General features: G+C 39.9%; 1 protein-coding gene and 1 non-coding gene across 6 annotated transcripts; one reads left to right on the forward strand and one right to left on the reverse strand.

Annotated features, from left to right (window-relative positions):
• The first annotated feature begins 10,600 nt into the window (after window positions 1-10,600).
• LOC148789942 (small nucleolar RNA R71) lies at window positions 10,601-10,706 on the forward strand. Its single transcript, XR_016079954.1, has one exon. It is a non-coding gene; the product is annotated as a small nucleolar RNA R71 (small nucleolar RNA).
• Window positions 10,707-12,009: 1,303 nt separating this feature from the next.
• On the reverse strand, window positions 12,010-15,990 carry LOC104589682 (uncharacterized). Of its 5 annotated transcripts, none has more exons than XR_016079244.1 (3): window positions 15,672-15,990; window positions 13,797-14,113; window positions 12,010-12,761 (listed from the first exon to the last, which is right to left on the reverse strand). XR_016079244.1 is itself a non-coding variant. In XM_088892640.1 (2 exons), exons 1-2 carry the CDS (start codon window positions 15,882-15,884, stop codon window positions 12,336-12,338), a joined length of 639 nt encoding a protein of 212 aa, XP_088748766.1. In that variant the 5' UTR covers window positions 15,885-15,989; the 3' UTR covers window positions 12,010-12,335. The 5 variants fall into 5 exon arrangements, 1 of the variants encoding a protein (XP_088748766.1); XR_016079242.1 differs by having other exon boundaries at window positions 13,797-15,567; XR_016079241.1 differs by having other exon boundaries at window positions 13,797-15,581.
• Between the last annotated feature and the right edge of the window lie 1,613 nt (window positions 15,991-17,603).

A 17,603-nucleotide genomic window follows, 5' to 3' on the forward strand; every position in this document is an offset into this window, starting at 1 on the left:
TCGGACTGTCCCAACATACCCAGGTTTTGACCCCCGCTAAGGATCTCACTGATTGGCATATCAAAGACAGCCCAATCTGACACCTAGTGCAGTATCATAATCGAGTATAGGGGTCAGGTGTAACTTTCCAGTTTTGCCCACTAATCTCCAAGGTCCAGGGCAATACTGGAAATCTGGTCCGGTTCAGGGTTTCAAGTAAACCTACACTGCATGTACCTCGGGTCTCACCTTGGCAGTTGAGATAGGCCACCCCAACACTTGGCAGCACACCAGTGTCAGCCTTACCAGGATAAATCTCCCCAGACTTATCCAACGTATGTGAACATTCTAAACTAACACAAGTCTCATGAGTGTCCAGTTTAAGGGTATTACATAGAAACACACCACTATAACATGAATCAAATATGTACTTTATTCATTTACAATAAATGTCATAATGTACATCAATCTGATTGGAGCTAAGGGCATACACTGTCTAACAGCTCCCACTTGCACTTAGGTCCAATCTGTTATAAGCCGGAGTCCCAAACTTTCAACATGTTTCTCAAACACTTTTTGTGTGAGTGGCTTAGTCAATGGGTCTGCTACACTCTCCGCTGATGCTACCTTCTGAATCAAGACGTCCACTCTACCAACAATCTCCCGCAGTACGTGGTACTTCCTCTCGATGTGCTTCGACTTCGAGTGGGCTCGTGGCTCCTTAGCCTGAGCTATAGCTCCATTGTTGTCACACAACAACGGGATGGGTGATGTGTTGGACGGATCTACTCCCAATTTGTTAATGAACTTTTTCATCCACACGGCTTCCTTGGTAGCTTCACTTGCACCTATGTATTCGGCTTCGGCTGTGGAGTCTGTCGTGGACCCCTGTTTGTTGCTTTTCCAGCAAATAACACACGATCCTATCGTGAAAACATACCCAGATGTAGACTTTCTATCATCTGAATCCGATTGGAAATCAGCATCAGTATACCCCTGGATCTGTAGTGAGCTACCATCGAATACCAGACAAAACTCTTTTGTCCTTCGAAGGTACTTAAGTATATTTTTCACAGCAGTCCAGTGCTCCTGCCCTGGGTTGGCCTGGAATCTGCTTACCACACTCACTGCCTGAGCAATGTCAGGGCGAGTGCACAGCATGGCATACATGATGCTCCCTACGGCTGAGGCATAAGGAACGTCCTTCATGCCCTCAATCTGCTCAGAAGTCTTGGGAGACATCTTCTTGGAGAGAGTGACTCCGTGCCTAAAAGGAACATTTCCCTTCTTGGAGTTCTCCATGTTGTATCTCTTGACTATTTTGTCAATGTAAGAAGATTGGGATAATCCTATTATCCGCTTCGATTTATCTCTATAGAGTCGAAGACCCAGTATATAGGAGGCTTCTCCAAGATCTTTCATGGAGAAATGCTGTGAAAACCATACTTTCACCGTAGTCAACATTCCTACGTCATTCCCAATGAGTAGAATGTCGTCTACATACAGAACCAGGAATGTAACCTTATCCCCACTGGACTTCCTGTAAACATAGGGCTCATCCAAATTCTGCTCAAAGTCAAACTTTTTGACGGTAGAGTTAAACTGGATGTTCTAACTCCTAGAAGCTTGCTTAAGTTCATATATGGATCTATTTAATTTACATACCATGTGCTCTTGACCCGCAGCTATGAAACCCTGTGGTTGCTGCATATATATATCTTCAGTAAGATCTCCATTTAGGAACGCGGTTTTGACATCCATTTGTCAAATCTCGTAGTCATGGTATGCTACTACAGCTAGCGGGATCCGAATGGATTTAAGCATGGCCACGGGCAAAAAGGTTTCCTCATAATCGATGCCCTCTTTCTGAGTATACCCTTTCGCCACCAGACGAGCCTTGTAGGTCTCAACCTTACCATTGGGGCCCTTGTTCCTCTTATAGATCCATTTGCCACCAATTGCTTTTTACCCCGGGGGCAGATCTACTAGAGTCTAGACTCCATTGGTCTCCATCGAGTCCATCTCAGCTCTCATGGCATCTACCCACTTTAGGGAATCTAAGTCCAACATAGCTTCCTCATAAGTCACGGGATCCTCCTCACTAGTCAAGGCTTCCACCAAGTAACTATCTTGATCATAGCCAAAACGGACTGGTGGCCTGGATACCCGGGTAGATCTTCTAGGTTGGTCAATACCTGGAACCTGTGGGACACCTCCCACTACTCCTGAGCTCTCCTCATCAAGAACAACTTCCTGACGATGATTGTTCAGGATATAGTCATCCTCCAAGAAATGGGCATTCCGACTATAGAACACTTTCTGTTTTCCTGGGTCATAGAATAGGTAAACCACAGAGCCTTTGGGGTAGCCTACGAATAGGCAATGGCTGGTCTTAGATTCCAATTTGTCCGCACTCGTTCTTTTAACGTGCGCAGGACAACCCCAGATCTTCAAGTGTCTGATACTTGGTTTCTTTTCGGTCCAAAGTTCATATGGAGTGTTCGGAACCGATTTGGTTGGAACCCAATTCAGCACGTATATCGCAGTCACTAATGCGTAACCCCAAAAGGGTGTGGGTAATTCTAAGTGTACGAGAAGTGACCGGACCATATCCAATAAGGTTCTATTCCTCCTCTCTGAAACACCGTTTAGTTGTGGTGTAGCAGGAGGAGCCAACTGTGATAATATCCCATTGACCTTCAAGTGGTCCCTGAATTCGTCAGAGAGATACTCGCCACCTCGATCCGATCGAAGGGTCTTAGTTTCTCTCCCTAACTGTTTCTCAACCTCTTGTCTGAACTCTTTGAACTTTTCAAAAGATTCGGACTTATGTCTCATTAGGTACACGTAACCATACCGAGAATAATCATCGGTAAATGTAATGAAATACACATGTTGGTTATGAGTCCTAACACTCAGGGGACCACATACATCAGTATGTATAAGGTCAAGCATGCCCATACATCTTTCAGGCTTACCGTTAAATGGCCATTTCGTCATCTTACCCTGAAGGCAAGGCTCACAAGTGGGAAGATCTTCTACAGTTAGAAAATCTAAAAGACCATCCTTTACCAACCTTGTGATACGATCAATGCTGATATGGCCAAGTCGATAATGCCACAGGCACGTGGGATTAACTGTATCACAGATTCTTTTCTTGGGGATATCAACCAACGTAGTTTTGACTATGTTAGTTTCTAGAGAAGGATGTAGAACATAGAGACCGTTCTCCAGTTCCCCATATGCGATGAATTTATTGTTTCTTTTGATAGTAATCGTATTACTAAAGAAAACAGAATTTCCATCCGCACACAATTTTGAGACAGAAATCAAATTTCTTCTTAAATTCTGTACAAAAAAACAATCTTTGAGTACAATGGATCATTCTCTAAAAATTAATTCTACGATTCCTATGGCCGTAGCTGCAACACTTGTAGAAGTCCCCATGTAAAGCATTACTTCTCCTTCACTCAGCCTTCTGCTTACCTTGAACCACTGCAGTGAGTTACTCGCATGAGTTGAAGCCCCGGAGTCAATACACTAGGACGTAGAAGCTACCAACAAATTGGTTTCTATGACACAAATTGGTTTAAGAGGTCAAGACCAGCATTAGGTTACGATACCAGTCGGCATAGTTTGGGCCCTTAAGCTTATTGTCGTCCAAAAGCTTTGCAAATTGTCCGTTTACCATTTTCTGATAAAAGATCAAGCATCAGTCCACAACCTAATTTGATTCATGTTATCTACATAGATATGAATTTTAATCTATGTTCCATTTCCATTTATTCATCTCTAAGATTTCCCTCCTATCTTAGTGATGGAGACTGTGAATTGTCTCTGGAAATGTGGGAAATCACATAGGGTACATGGAGACAACTGTTTCAGCTGCATAACCCCACCACCTTTCTGTGAAGGATCATATCCACTCATCGTATGAGCTTTCCCTTTGGCCTCTGTCAAACAAGGTTCAGAGCCATTTTAGGTTAAACCTTTTTGTCCAGTGAGTGCTCACCCATCATATTCGTGAACGCCAAGGTACCGTGAGAGTCTCCCATTTTCTAGTGAAGCCCCTCCCACATCAGTCTATGATGCCCCTATCATCTTATGAAACACTCCAATAGATCCAGCAACAAATGAATAGCCAATTTTTTGGTGTGTTTCCTCATTACTAAATGACCCATCTTCATGCTAATGATGGAAGGCCTTTAGAGAGTTCATCATATGAATCTCCCTATCACATGCACTCATATTTTAGGAGGGAACAAAAGTTATGCCCTAGTTTGATTTAGGTCAAACCAAAGTTGCTCCCACTGACTTTCATAAAGCCAGATTTCTGGTGGGCCCTAAACGGCTAAGGTTCTGCACATATCCTTTTTAGGGGTGTGGGGCCCACCACTAGGGGAGATCATCCAATGATCTTTAGGGACACCATGGCAATGATGTGCATTCAGCCATGGTGTGCGCAAGAGCCACTATCGTATCTGCATGAGCCAAGTACTTATGGCCCATGTACGTAGCACATCACACATCCATACATCACATGGAAGGATAGAATTGATCCAATCAATTAATATCTGTAAAGCCCATTAATAAAGATCATTTTAATTCATAATATTACCAATTAATATTATGTAGGTATATGGGCTGAATAGCAGTTAGCAGTTCGGCCCATATAGCTTTCTTGCAATTAGTGGGCTTTTGTAGTTTTAACACCTTAAAACTGGGCCTTACAGGTGTAGGCCGAATTAAGTCTCTTAATTAACCATCAATCCCTTGACCCAAAAGTGGGAAATTAGGGCTGACAATCAGCCTCCATCGAGCCACAGGTTTGGTCCAACCAGTTTGGACCAACCTGGTTCAAATGGGTCTAGGGTTTGATTTTTAATTAAAAATTTAATTCAAGAAACGATCTGAAATTAATTTACTGATTAAAGAACAAGCAAGAATCAGTCATAGGGCTGTTCGCACATCTCCATCCTGCAAAACAAATGTCAGAACCCAGTTTGCAGTTGCAAATCGCAAATAGCGATTTATGTATCTGTGAAATCTCCTTTTGCGCCGCCATCTTTGATCAAGAAAATAAATTAAATAGAAAACCTAATTTCTATTAATATTACATCTGATCGAATCCAATACATTCAGTCTAGAAAAAAAAAAAAAGTATTTACAGACCAGAATGTAAAAACAGAACTACAAATCGCAGGTTCACTACGCCAATCAAGATTTCGATCTCCATTTGTACGAATAGCCCATAAATCAAGAAAATAATAAAGAACAGTTCTAGATAAATTCCAGATTTATAAAAATTTAATTTCAGATCATTCGCCCTTTAAACTGGGAACCAATTTCCCAGAAAAACCCTAATCTGCACAAATCGGGTAGAACGCCTTCTGCCCATTTGCATAGGTTCAGATATGATTTAATTTGGTTCAAGATTTGAACCATGACTCTGATACCACTGAAGGGATGAGAGATCCATCATATGGATGGCCAAACCCTACTGGAAGGTAGGGCGAAATTTCAATAATTTCTCTCTCTCCCATCTGGGAATCACATTCCCTGTTTTAGAAAATCTGCATTTTCAAGGATCAATCTTGAACCAAGAACCGAACCAGATCTGAACCAAAACTGTAGGGGAGGGATATACCGGATACGAAGATGCATTATCTCCCAATGAAGGTGTTCACATCCAAAGAAAGACTCCAAAGACTGCTCTCACTAAATATGACACAGTGAATGGTGGAGCAGAATCAGCAGGGTTCGTCCAACGAACCGAATTCTTCAGCAAGAATTCGATGGAGGCAGTGAGCACGACTTCTAATCAGCCTTTCTCTAAAGACTGATATCAAGGCACCTCTTGATCGCTCCTACAAAGGAATTCTTGGACTGTCCCAACATACCCAGGATTTGACCCCCGCTAAGGATCTCACTAATTGGCATATCAAAGACAGCCCAATCCGACGACACCTAGTGCAGTATCATAATCAAGTCTAGAGGTCAGGTGTAACTTTCCAGTTTTGCCCACTAATCTCCAAGGTCCAAGGCAATACTAGAAATCTGGTCTGGTTCAGGGTTTCAAGTAAACCTACACTGCATGTACCTCGGGTCTCACGCTGGCAGTTGAGACAGGCCACCCCAACACTTGACGGCACACCAGTGTCATCCTTAGCAGGATAAATCTCCCCAAACTTATCCAATGGCTGTGAACATTCTAAACTAACACGAGTTTCATGAGTGTCCAGTTTAAGGGTATTACACAGAAACACACCACTATAACATGAATCAAATATGTACTTTATTCATTTACAATAAATGTCATAATGTACATCAATCTGATTTGAGCTAAGGGCATACACTGTCTAACACTTCGGAACACTAGTTTAAACATTTATAATTTTTTCGACTCTTAAACAACTACTAACGCAGTAAAGGGATGAGAACAAGTCGTATCCACAGGGAAGCAAGGGAAAAATTAATATACACTCAAATCCGGACAAGAGAACACAAGAGGGAAGTATAGAAATATAAAAATTAATTAATTAAACTAATGAAAATATAGAATTCGAATAGTACTGAAAGTTAAATGTGCAAAAACATAAATAAACACAGAAATAAATAAACGAAAGAAATGAAATAAAAATTTGTAATCCGATCAGAGGTAGCAGTCTCCGGATCTCTCCTTTGACCCTCGAACTTCTCGAGCTAGGCCTTCCGTCTTACTTGGCCGAATTACAGATCTGTAGAAAAGAAAATGAAGATCAAACAGAATGAAATAAATTGCAGAAAGGAAATAATGAAACTAGAATTGAAAGAACAGAAATTAAAACTGAAATAAAGTAAAAGTGGTTGGGATCCGATTCTAGATGTCGTAGTAGTGGTGTTGGTGAACTGCAAGTAGGAACCCCTCCTCTTGCTTGGGTGTCCTCCTCTTCCTCTACCCTTGAACTTCTCAAGATCAGCCTTTCGTTTTACCTGGGGGCAGAATCCAACCCCTTCTACAGGGCCCTTGGGACCCTTTTTATAGAGAATGGTGGACACAACTGGAAATAGGGAGAAAGATGGGGGGCGACAGTTGGGATTTAGCAAAGTTAGGGATGCCCTAGGGTTTCTAATGGATGGCTTAGATGGTTTTGGGGTGATCCTATGGCTGAGAATGAAAGGACAGGGTGCCCAATATTATGTAGGGTTGAGATTTGGGCGCCCAGAAATGGAGGGTGTAGATTAGAACATATAGGGTTGAGAGGTTAAGATTAAAAGAATAGGTGGCGCCCTAGATTGAATGGTTGGGATATAAGATGGAGAGAGTGGCTTAGATTTAATGGTAGGGGAGCTGAATGGTGAGGATTAGCAGAATAGGAGGCGCCCTAGGGTTTAAAAGCTACAAAGGAGAGCCCAAAAATGGATGGTGGAGATTACACAGTTGGGGCATGGTGAGGAGAGGGGAGCATGGTAATACAGTAAGATGGGCGCCAACTAAGTTTAGCAGATAAGAGGCGCCCTCCTGTTCTCAGTTCTTTACAAAAACACCCCATCTCTCAGCTGGTCTTCACACTAGTTTCCCAAAAACTGCACTTCAGCCATGAAAACTTCCCAGTTTTCTACATAATTTGCACAGAGACCCTTAGAGGTCACATAATTAATTTTAGCTGGGAAAATGTACACTTTGACTACTCTAAGGCCGAAAATACCCCTGAATTGATGCCCTTAAGGCATCAAAATGCATGGTTATCACACCCCCAACTTAACCATTGCTAGTTCCTTTGCAATGCAGCCTTAAAATTACACTGAGCATAGATCATTCCCATCTCAAGATCATCCCTAACAGAATTAATCGAGCATCCTGATTCCAGCATTCTCAAACTTTGTATAGATCGGTATTGGGCATTAGGGGTAAAACTATCTTGTTTTGAATATTAATAAAAACTTGGCTTGAAAAATCTTATTTACCCTTTCGTTTGCAAACCGTCTTGATAAGATGAGATTGATTTTAAAATCAGATAGGTATTCTTCTTATTATTTCTGACAGCGGATTTCTACCCTGAACTTATTTTTATTGTTACCTTTCACCGTTTTATGTGAATCCCGACCTTGCCTTAGGTGAAGAGACCCGGTTACTAAGTGTTAGGTAAGTGTCTTTGGCATTCCCTTTTCCGTTTGACACAAATCTCGACACTTGACTTATGTGAAGAGACCTGGTTACTAAGTCTAGGGTATCCATTAACCTTTTATCCCCTTTTTCTTATTTCTTTTTTTTTTTTTTTGCAACACTGTTCAGGGTAGTCCATTGTCTCTTAACAATTTGAAGAATTTTGTCTAATTTCTCAATCTTTTTTCTTCCTATCTTGATAGGAGCAAACTTGGGAGTATTTTTTAATTTCCAAACGGTTTCGACAATATTCAAACAAGATCAATTTTGACTCCTATCACTTGCTACCAATTTCTATAGAATTCAATATTCTTTTACCAATTTCCTTAACTTTTTCTGTTTGGGAATCTCTTTTAATGGAAAATTTTAAAAATTTCAGTGAAATTTTAATTCTCCATCTTTAAAGGATTAGCTTCATAATTTTTTTTTTCAATTTTTCTCTCTTTCCTCACCCCCCAACTTAAATGCCATTATCCCTAATGGCATGACTAGAATGATGCAAAGAAGATTTGGGCCAAAATTACGTTGGGTTGCCTCCCAACCAGCACTAAGTTTAACGTCTTCAGCCAGATGCAACTATTCATCTCCCTCATCCAAACTCTCATACTCACTTTCGTTTTCATACCAACCAAGACCAGATTGGGCTAACAAAGGGGTAGATAGGTCATTCACTAGATTGTCTACTATGTCCACACTACCTTCATCTTCCCCTAGGTTTGGATACTTAGAGGCATTAAAAACATTTAATTAGACCTTCTATTCCCCAAATGAGATGTCCATTTCCCCCGATTTATAGTTGATATTTGCATTAGCCATTGCTAAAAACGGTCATCCTAAGATTATCGGGTTGTGGTTCAGTTCTTCGGTTGGGGTCATGTCTAGGACAACAAAATCTACAGGGAAATAACAATTTTCTATCCTACCGATGACATCCTCGATGACAACTCGAGGAGTCTTGACTGACCGATCAGCGAGTTGCAAAATTATTGGGGTTGGTTTCAACTCGCCGACCTTGAACCTTTCATAAATAATGGACGGAAGCAAGTTCACACTAGCCCCTAGATCCAATAGGACCCTATCAAAGGTGATTCTAGAAATTATATAGCTAATAAGAGGAGCACCCAGGTCTCTCATTTTTCGGGAAAGTTGGTTCAGGAGGACCGCACTCACATTTGCTGAGAACATCACGTTTTGTGGGGCCGATTGTGGCTCTCTCTTTTGTGTGCATAGCTCTTTTAGAAACTTTGCATAAGTCGGGACATGTTGAATCGCATCGAGGAGCGGGATGTTAAGGTATACTTGTTTGAAAAGTTCCCTGATCTCCTCATTGTGAATCTCTTTCTTTTTCCACGACGGCCCGGCTATGAGTGCGGTAGGAAAGGGGACTACAGATTGGTTTACTTTAGGCTCTTTTTCTAAGTTTTCCCTTTCTTCTTCTCCCCCCCCCCCCCCAACTTAGGGTTTTCTAACTCATTTTCTTCTTCTTTACTTTCTTTCTCATGCGGGTCTTCCAAAATTCTCCCACTCCTTAAAGTTGTTATAGCTTTAGCATTTTCGAATTGGGGATTCTGAGGAGGTGGTTGAAATTGTTGAGAAAAATCCGATGGCTAATTCCTAAGGTTTGCAACCGATCCACTCGGTAGTTGCCCCACTACCCTCCTTGCATTAGCTTCAGCTAGCTGTGGCTTTCTAACCTAGCAATGGACTGCTATTGATTTAGGATCAACTACTGCAGCTCCATAAATTGATCGTCTATTGATCGGGATTGAAGGGGTTGCGGGTAGCCCTGACATGGTTAGGTCAGTTGACTCCTAGGGTACACCTGCTGGAACTGGTTTTGTACTACTGGCCTCTAAAATTGTTGGGCCATGGAGTTAAACGAAAGTTGATGGCACTGTACATTGGGTTGATGTGTCCTCCAAGATAAGTTATGATGGTTTCTCGACCCAAGGTTATAAGTATTAGAATATGGATCATTAATGGGCCTTGAGAAACTTTGGGCTGCCTGGACTTGTTCTTGGATAAAATGTGGAAACTGGGCCGCAATAGGACAATCATCAACCTGGTGGACCGGGCTGGCACAAATGGAACATACTTCGGGATAAGAGGTAGATGGGCCCGATTGTTGGTTAAGAGTGAAAAACTGGTTGAGTTTCTGGGCTAGAAGGTCTACCCTATCCAACTTTCTAGAAATGGCACTCAAATCCATTTTTGCCTTGGGCTCTATATTATTTTTGACCTCATAGAGCCCCTCATAGAGCCCTGCTCTCTTTGAGGGTCCCACTGACCTTTCATAGGAATACAAAGACGCATTATTGATAGAATTCTCACTCAAGGTTTCAAAAAGATTATAAGCTTCATCCTCGCTCTTGCTCATAAATGCCCCCCCCCCCCCCCCCCACGATGCATCTACCATCTGCCTGTATTGATTTGTCAGGCCTTCATATGAAGGCCTGGACAATTTGCCACTGGGACAGACCATGGTGTGGGCATTTTCTCATTAACTCTTTCATCCTCTCCCAAGCCTCATGAATTTGTTCATCTGGTGTTTGGGTGAATACCGTGATAGCTCTCCTTGACTTGGGTTTGAAACTTGCTACAAATGAGCATTTAATTAAATAATAATAGCATTTAGTGACGTCTCAAACTTAAAGGCTTTATTAAAATTGGTATTAATGAGGCCAATACAAATCCGTATCGATCCAATAGGGATGAAAAATACGAAACTATCTAATCATATATTTTGTGTATCAGAACTCTTTCAAAAGATACGTATCAGCCTATACAATCCGATACTTTACAAAATTTAAAACATTAAAAATAACTATCAAACTTATGCTTTTTTATCGTTTCTCTTGATTGGTCTATCCGCTAACTAGATATCAGCAACACTTTCTTACACGTTGTGATCTTTGAGGACATTTATATGAGGCAGCCCAAGGATTTGAAGATCCTCGCTTTCCCATCATCTCTAAGTACATCAAAGTAGTGATTTTTTTGCAAATAGATCAGTGGATTTAATAATGGATGATACTAAACAGACCAGAATGGCAAAACAAGATTCACGCATCCAACCCCATAAAGCTGGGATAAGGGCTGGATGACAGTAGAGCAATCACCAACATATTATAAAGAATAATAGCATTTAAAGTATCGTGTATATATTTTCCTAGGTCTAAATCTAAGATTATTAACATAAGTTTCCATGATACCTTTGATGGAGCAATTTGATATTTTGAATTATACTCAAAAAGGGGAAGCTCTGAAACGTGAAAATAGACACAATTAGTGGGGATTCCGCACACACACACACACACACACCTTAATTGATAACCCATTTAACTATTTAAGTCATCAGCACAACACTCTTTAGACTTTGAGTGTGCTGAAACTCAATGTTAATCAGGGCTGAGAAGGGATTTTCTGAGAAGAGAACAGAGAAGGGCTGTACCAGTTGGCACAGCTCTGACTCTAGCCATCATCATGTCAAAGGATAGAGCAACTGATTTTTTTTTTCCTTTTCTTTATAATTGGAGGTTCTGCAACTGATTACCATTGCTCAAGCAGTCAAGCTCAAGACGGAGATCTTCACCATCTAGCTTTGATGAAAAACACTAACCACAAAGTCAAATTTGTATATTATTCAAATGATGAGTTATTGATTCCAGATCAGATTACTACAGATTGAACGAGCAATATCCAACTTAATCCAATAACAAAACTGGACTATTATTCGCAATCAAATTCAATCCAATTAGATTTAACGAGCTTGCAAATCCAACATTATCAGATTAGATTCGATAAAAATCCAATCCATTGACACCCTATGTTTACCAACTCAGAGAAGTTAGAAAAAAAAATACTGACAAAATTAAACAGGAAACTGAGCTAATCTAAGTCCATTGCATTATTGCACCCAAAACAGTTTCAACAAAATGATGCATTTAGTTAGCCTGTCATTGTATTCTCTTTTCCTTTCATCAACAATTGGTGCAGTAGTTTACAAGATCATTTACACCATGCCCAGAAAGAAGGATCTTGCAGTTGCAGAAGTGCCAAGAAACTCGTCTGTTCTCTTAGTCTCTTGGCACTTCTGCAAGATCATTTACTACATGCCCTGAAAGAATGATCACATCTACCAAAGGTGACATCTTAAGTGGCTCCTCCCAATTGGAATGAGCTTTTGACCAAGTGTTTTCTTGAACCTTTATTACCTTGGTGAAACTTCATCACCTGGAAAATTTTCAGTACCGCAACTAGACTCTAACAGATCAGTTCCCCTGTAATTTGTCACTTGGAGATCACATTTAGATGAAAGGTAGGAGGGCATCTGGCTTGACCCAACTGGCTTGGAAATCATGCTTCTTGCTTCTGATGAAGGAGATGCCCAGAAAATAAATTTTGAAATCTCCTTATCACTCAAGGCAATACGTGCATCTCGAAATGGAGGTAAGCACTTGTCTTTTGCCAATTTAAGACAGGATCCTTTGGAAGCAGCAAGACAAGCTGCCATCTCATGCTCTTCGCATTGCTCTCTTGCTGCAAAATCCACAGGAGCTCCACCAAACAGGGTTCGCCACCATGGTGGTTTGCACTTGCTAGAAGCACTGATTGAACACCCAATCCTTATGCCAGCCTTCCAAGTATGAACAAGATTTCTCAGAATGTGACAAAGTCAAAAGATAATAAGACTGCTGCCATGCTTTTAAAATATAATATTGACATATGCAAAATAACATCTTTGTATACAATTTGATATGAGAGTATTCCATGGTGGTTTTCCATTGCATTTGAATGCACTACTTCATCTTCTGAAATGGAGACATTTCTAAATTTTAAAGGAAATATAAAACGAGTTCATTTATTTTTTTGGTAATAATTGGACTATCCTGGGTTTCTTTTTTTTTTTGCTCCAAGGGGCAACACAACAGGGGGTAGTCCATCCCCCCAACCCAAGTGCAGGTGGGATTCAATCCCATGTCTCCATTACAACCAGCAGGAGACCTTACCAACCAACCAATTGGCACCTTGCTAATGAGCTCATTTATTGAGAAATTAGATTTGTGGAGATATGCCTCAAACTAAAAAGTTTTAAAATAATTAGGACTAAAATAGAATAAATACAATGTCAATTTATTAAAAGGAGAAATGATCAGGAAACAATTAGGATTGGAGACAGAGATCTCAATCTGACCTTTTTCACTACTTTGTTACAATAACCCATGACAGGGGAGAGACTGAAGAGAATGTTTCCCATGAAATTGAAGCCAGGTGGGCTAAATGGAGTGGTATGTCTAAAGTCCTATGTGATAGGAAACTACCACCTAGGCTAATTCTTCTTTTCATTTTTTCCAAAGTGGCAACCCACTTTGCTCAGGAGCATTCTTTTGCTTTGTACTTTGCAGCTTAGGCTCTAGTAGGGGTGAGCATTCGGTTTGTTCAGTTCAAAACCGAACCGAAAAACTGAAATTCTAATAACTGATCTACCATACGCAAAAAAACGAACCAAAGCTGTTTTTTGTTAAAACTGATCAAACCAAACCAAATTTTTATTTGGTTGTTTTGGTTAAAAACCGAAATAGAAATCCACACCCAACCAAAAGCATTGGACCTTTGGCACAGCTCAATAACAAGAGCCCCAAGAAGAAGAAGAGAAAGATTTCGAAATTACCTGTAGCTTGTAACCGAACGTGAATGCCTGAATCGGATGATGGTACAATGCACTCTGGAATCTGGATCATGGAATATGAACTCTGGAAGCCTTCCAATCTCTGAAATCCGAATTGATGGTTGCAGGTAGCAATCTTGCAATCTCTATCATCTGGTTGCAGCTGCTGTCGTGTTGGTCTCTCACTTTCTTCTGAGTTCTCACTCCAGTTTGAAAGGTGAGAGTGAGATCATGAGATGAGAGTATGAGACGTAGGTTGGGAAGATTGCAGTCCCAGTCTCTGGCTCTCTGCACTCTAAAATAGACAACAGCATTGGAGACTTGAAGAGTTGGAGTTGGACGAAGAGAAGAAGATGAAGGGGGTTAGACGTGCTCACGAAGGAAGGACTGCAGAGGGTTTTTTTACTTTATTTTAGTTCTCCCTCTTTAGTTAAACTTCTTGAGTCTTGACATTTAAGTTTCCTAGTATTCGGCTTTATAATTTCCACTTTCCACTAATAAAGTAATAAGTATTACATGCAACTGAGTTCCAACAGATAGGACTGTAATTATTTTGTGTCCCATGCATCAAGGTATCAAACTAGAAACAACCAAAAATATTAAAAAAATTATATAGCTTTAAAAGTAAATCGGTTTTTAAAGCTGAAATATATTGAAACCAATTTTCACAACCAAAACCAAACCAAAATCCGATTAAACCGAACCAATTGAACCAAAACCGGAATTTTGGTTTGGTTTTTCGGTTTTAACCAAATTATGCTCACCCCTAGGCTCTAGGAGCCCCTTGCACTTCTTTCTTTTAGAATACTAGGAGCATAACAAGTCTGAAAAATTCCATGCAAGAATATAAAGTCTTCTCTTAATTTACATTCTTGCCGTGAAGATACCACGTGAGATACAACTTACAAGGGCTCTAACCGAACTCTTCTGAGTTCCCAAATCAAGGTTTCCATTTGTCCGCCTGTTTTAGGCATATTAGCTTTAATAATGAAATTGGTTTGAGAAAATGTACAGCAGCAATCTATCAAAAAAAATGTACAGCAGCATCAATCCCAACTGCTAAAACACCTGCAGCCAAGAGCTGGTTTTGTGCCATATGTTAGTTTGTGCAGCTGAGTAACTTACTGCTTGGCAATTCTAAAGCCAACCAGCTCGGCCAGCTGCAAAAAAAATTCTTCAAAGCCTCTCTCAATAACACAATTAATAAGCATATCTTATACGGCTACAAGTACATTTGACTGTAAGAATGCAAAATGCATCCTCCTATCAACTAAGGCATCCATTTTTCACTTCTTCTAGGAGTTTAAGAATCAAAGCAGTGTTAGTGAATGTACAGCAGTTACCACACTAGTTCCTTTCTCAACGCATAACACGAAAACATGAGAGATGGTAAAAGAATTTATCAGAGAAGAAGAGAGAAATATTCAACAAAGCGACCAAAATGATGATATAAGGAGGCTCCTTAGTTTATTTGTTACACAGAAAACTTCAACTTTTTTTCAAGTTTGCTTATTCATTCTCCAATTCCCCTGGATATTCCAAGCTTAACTCATCTGCTCATCTTCTCCTTGTGGAAACAATTATAATCAAGATATAATCAGAATATGTATAACCAGGATGAATGTCCTCCCTGCTTCGATTAGAAATGATAGACTTAATAAATAAGCTATAAAACACTAACAAAAATACATCTAAACCCATCTCTTTATTTTCGCGGAGCTGTAGATATAGCAACCATCCAGAAACAAGTACACTTAGTCACGCCTTTCGATACCTAAACAAACGGAGCTACCCAGAACCGTAACTTTTAAACCTTAAGTTCATGGTCATTGCACGTTGCAACAGAAGATGACATAAATTCAAGTGATGTAAGAATACCTCGCATTGCTCTATAACTTTGGCCTCACAGGCCTGAAGCGCCGATTTCCAGATCCTTGCGTCTCTGAAAGCTAGAACGAAAGGACCAATAGAGGGATCATCTGATAAACCAGCAGGTATAGGTCCTCTCAGTAAAGGAATGGGATGATCAAAGGTGATTACAGTGGCAGATGGTGAGTAATCGTCGCCGTCGGCATCACTTGATGGATTCATCGTCCTATAGGGTTTTGAGTTTCTAGGGTTTTTGAATAGGAGTTTCTAGGGTTTTGAAATTTACTGAGAGCTCCTATATCCATTTACTTATCCACATGAGGAACTAGGGCCTGGAAAAAACCAGCCCAATTTCAGCCCATCTAAAATTCTAAATATTTTGGGTTGGGCCGTTCGGGCCGGGCCGAGTTTGGAAGTTAGTACAACAACCATAAACCAGCTTGTCAGAGGTTTAGAACGTGATGTGTGTTTTTGGGTAAAATACAAAAGCCTCTCTGAAGTTTTTGACAATCATAAAAGCCTCCCCTATAATTTTACTTTAACAAAAACCTGCCCTGAAGACTATTAAGATTACAAAAATCTCCCTTCCATCATTGACACAGAAAACTATTAAGATTACAAAATTGCCATTGTCAAAGCGTCATTAAAATATTTCAAAATACCAGAATCATCCCTATTTGTCCAATAAGATCCTCCATGTGTTTAAGTCTCTATTTGCGGCACCATTATCGTTCATGACCTTCAACCCTTTACCCTTCTACAATTGTTGTAGTATTTTTCTTCTTGTAGTCTTCCTTCTTCTCTTCTTTATTGCCTTTCTTCTAGTTTCTTGTCTTCCTTCTTGGGTATGGGGGAGATGAGTTCCACCTTCTTCTTCATCTTCCACTCTACTCGCTCTCGAATTTTCAATGGGTCTATTTTCCCTACCATAGTTAGCTTATCGTTGCCACTGTCTACTTTGACGTCTTTGATACCTTTATCCACCACAGAACGCAACAGCAAAATGAAAAGATGATTAAAATTTAAAGGCAAGAAAATGAAGAGATGTAAACCAGGTTAAGTGAAGTAGGAAACCAAAGTTGAGTATAATACGCACCAAGAAGTCAAAGCAACGGCGAAATCTAAATACAGAGACATTTTTATAAGAAAAGGGGAAATCAAATAACTCCCATGTGTAAAACCAAAACTACTTCCCAAAATATTTTGTAAGTAAATCAGCAGAGATGGGAGCAATGGATCCCGATCTCAAAGCAATTCTTCTTTAAAGCTAGCACTATTTTTTTAGCATATGCAAATTTCTTCATAATTCCAATTTTGGAGCTCCATTATAGCTTGCATAATCACAAACAATTCAGCTTGGCCAATAAAGGTGGGTCAAGAAGTTCGGCCTCCAATAATCTTTAAGCAAGTTAAACTTCTAGATAGCATAATAATACCAAAATTGAATAAGGAGTCAGAAATTTTCCCTGCATCAGTGAATATAATCAGTTCAGTAGCATTAGACATGGATAGTTGCATTCTATGACCCTCAGAAAATATTAGCTGATGTAGGTTCATGTTGTATATCCCTAGATTGTTGAAACGTTTGGTTGATAATAACACTAATTTTTTGTGGTAAAAGTTACCTATTTCTGAAGCATTTCTCATTTCGAGCATAACATATATAATAATAAGCAATAGCTATCCACCCTAAGATTCTCATAAATAGTTGATTATCAGAAATTTGATTATATAAATTGTTTATACATGAAATCTAGGATCCTTGAAAAATGTTATGCAAACGTAAGTTCCAAGGATTTCCAAACAGAATGGTCTGAGAAAATTAACAATGGACAAAGAGATGAGTTAGAGATTCCTCTTCCCCATTACAAAGAACATAGAACTTATCTGAAATTTCCATAGAGTAGATCCTTTACTAGAATAAAATCAATAATCACTCTC

The sequence above is a fragment of the Nelumbo nucifera genome, chromosome 8 (assembly GCF_055504915.1).
Source record: "Nelumbo nucifera cultivar China Antique chromosome 8, China Antique-T2T, whole genome shotgun sequence".
In the NCBI taxonomy this organism is placed as follows: Eukaryota; Viridiplantae; Streptophyta; class Magnoliopsida; order Proteales; family Nelumbonaceae; genus Nelumbo; species Nelumbo nucifera.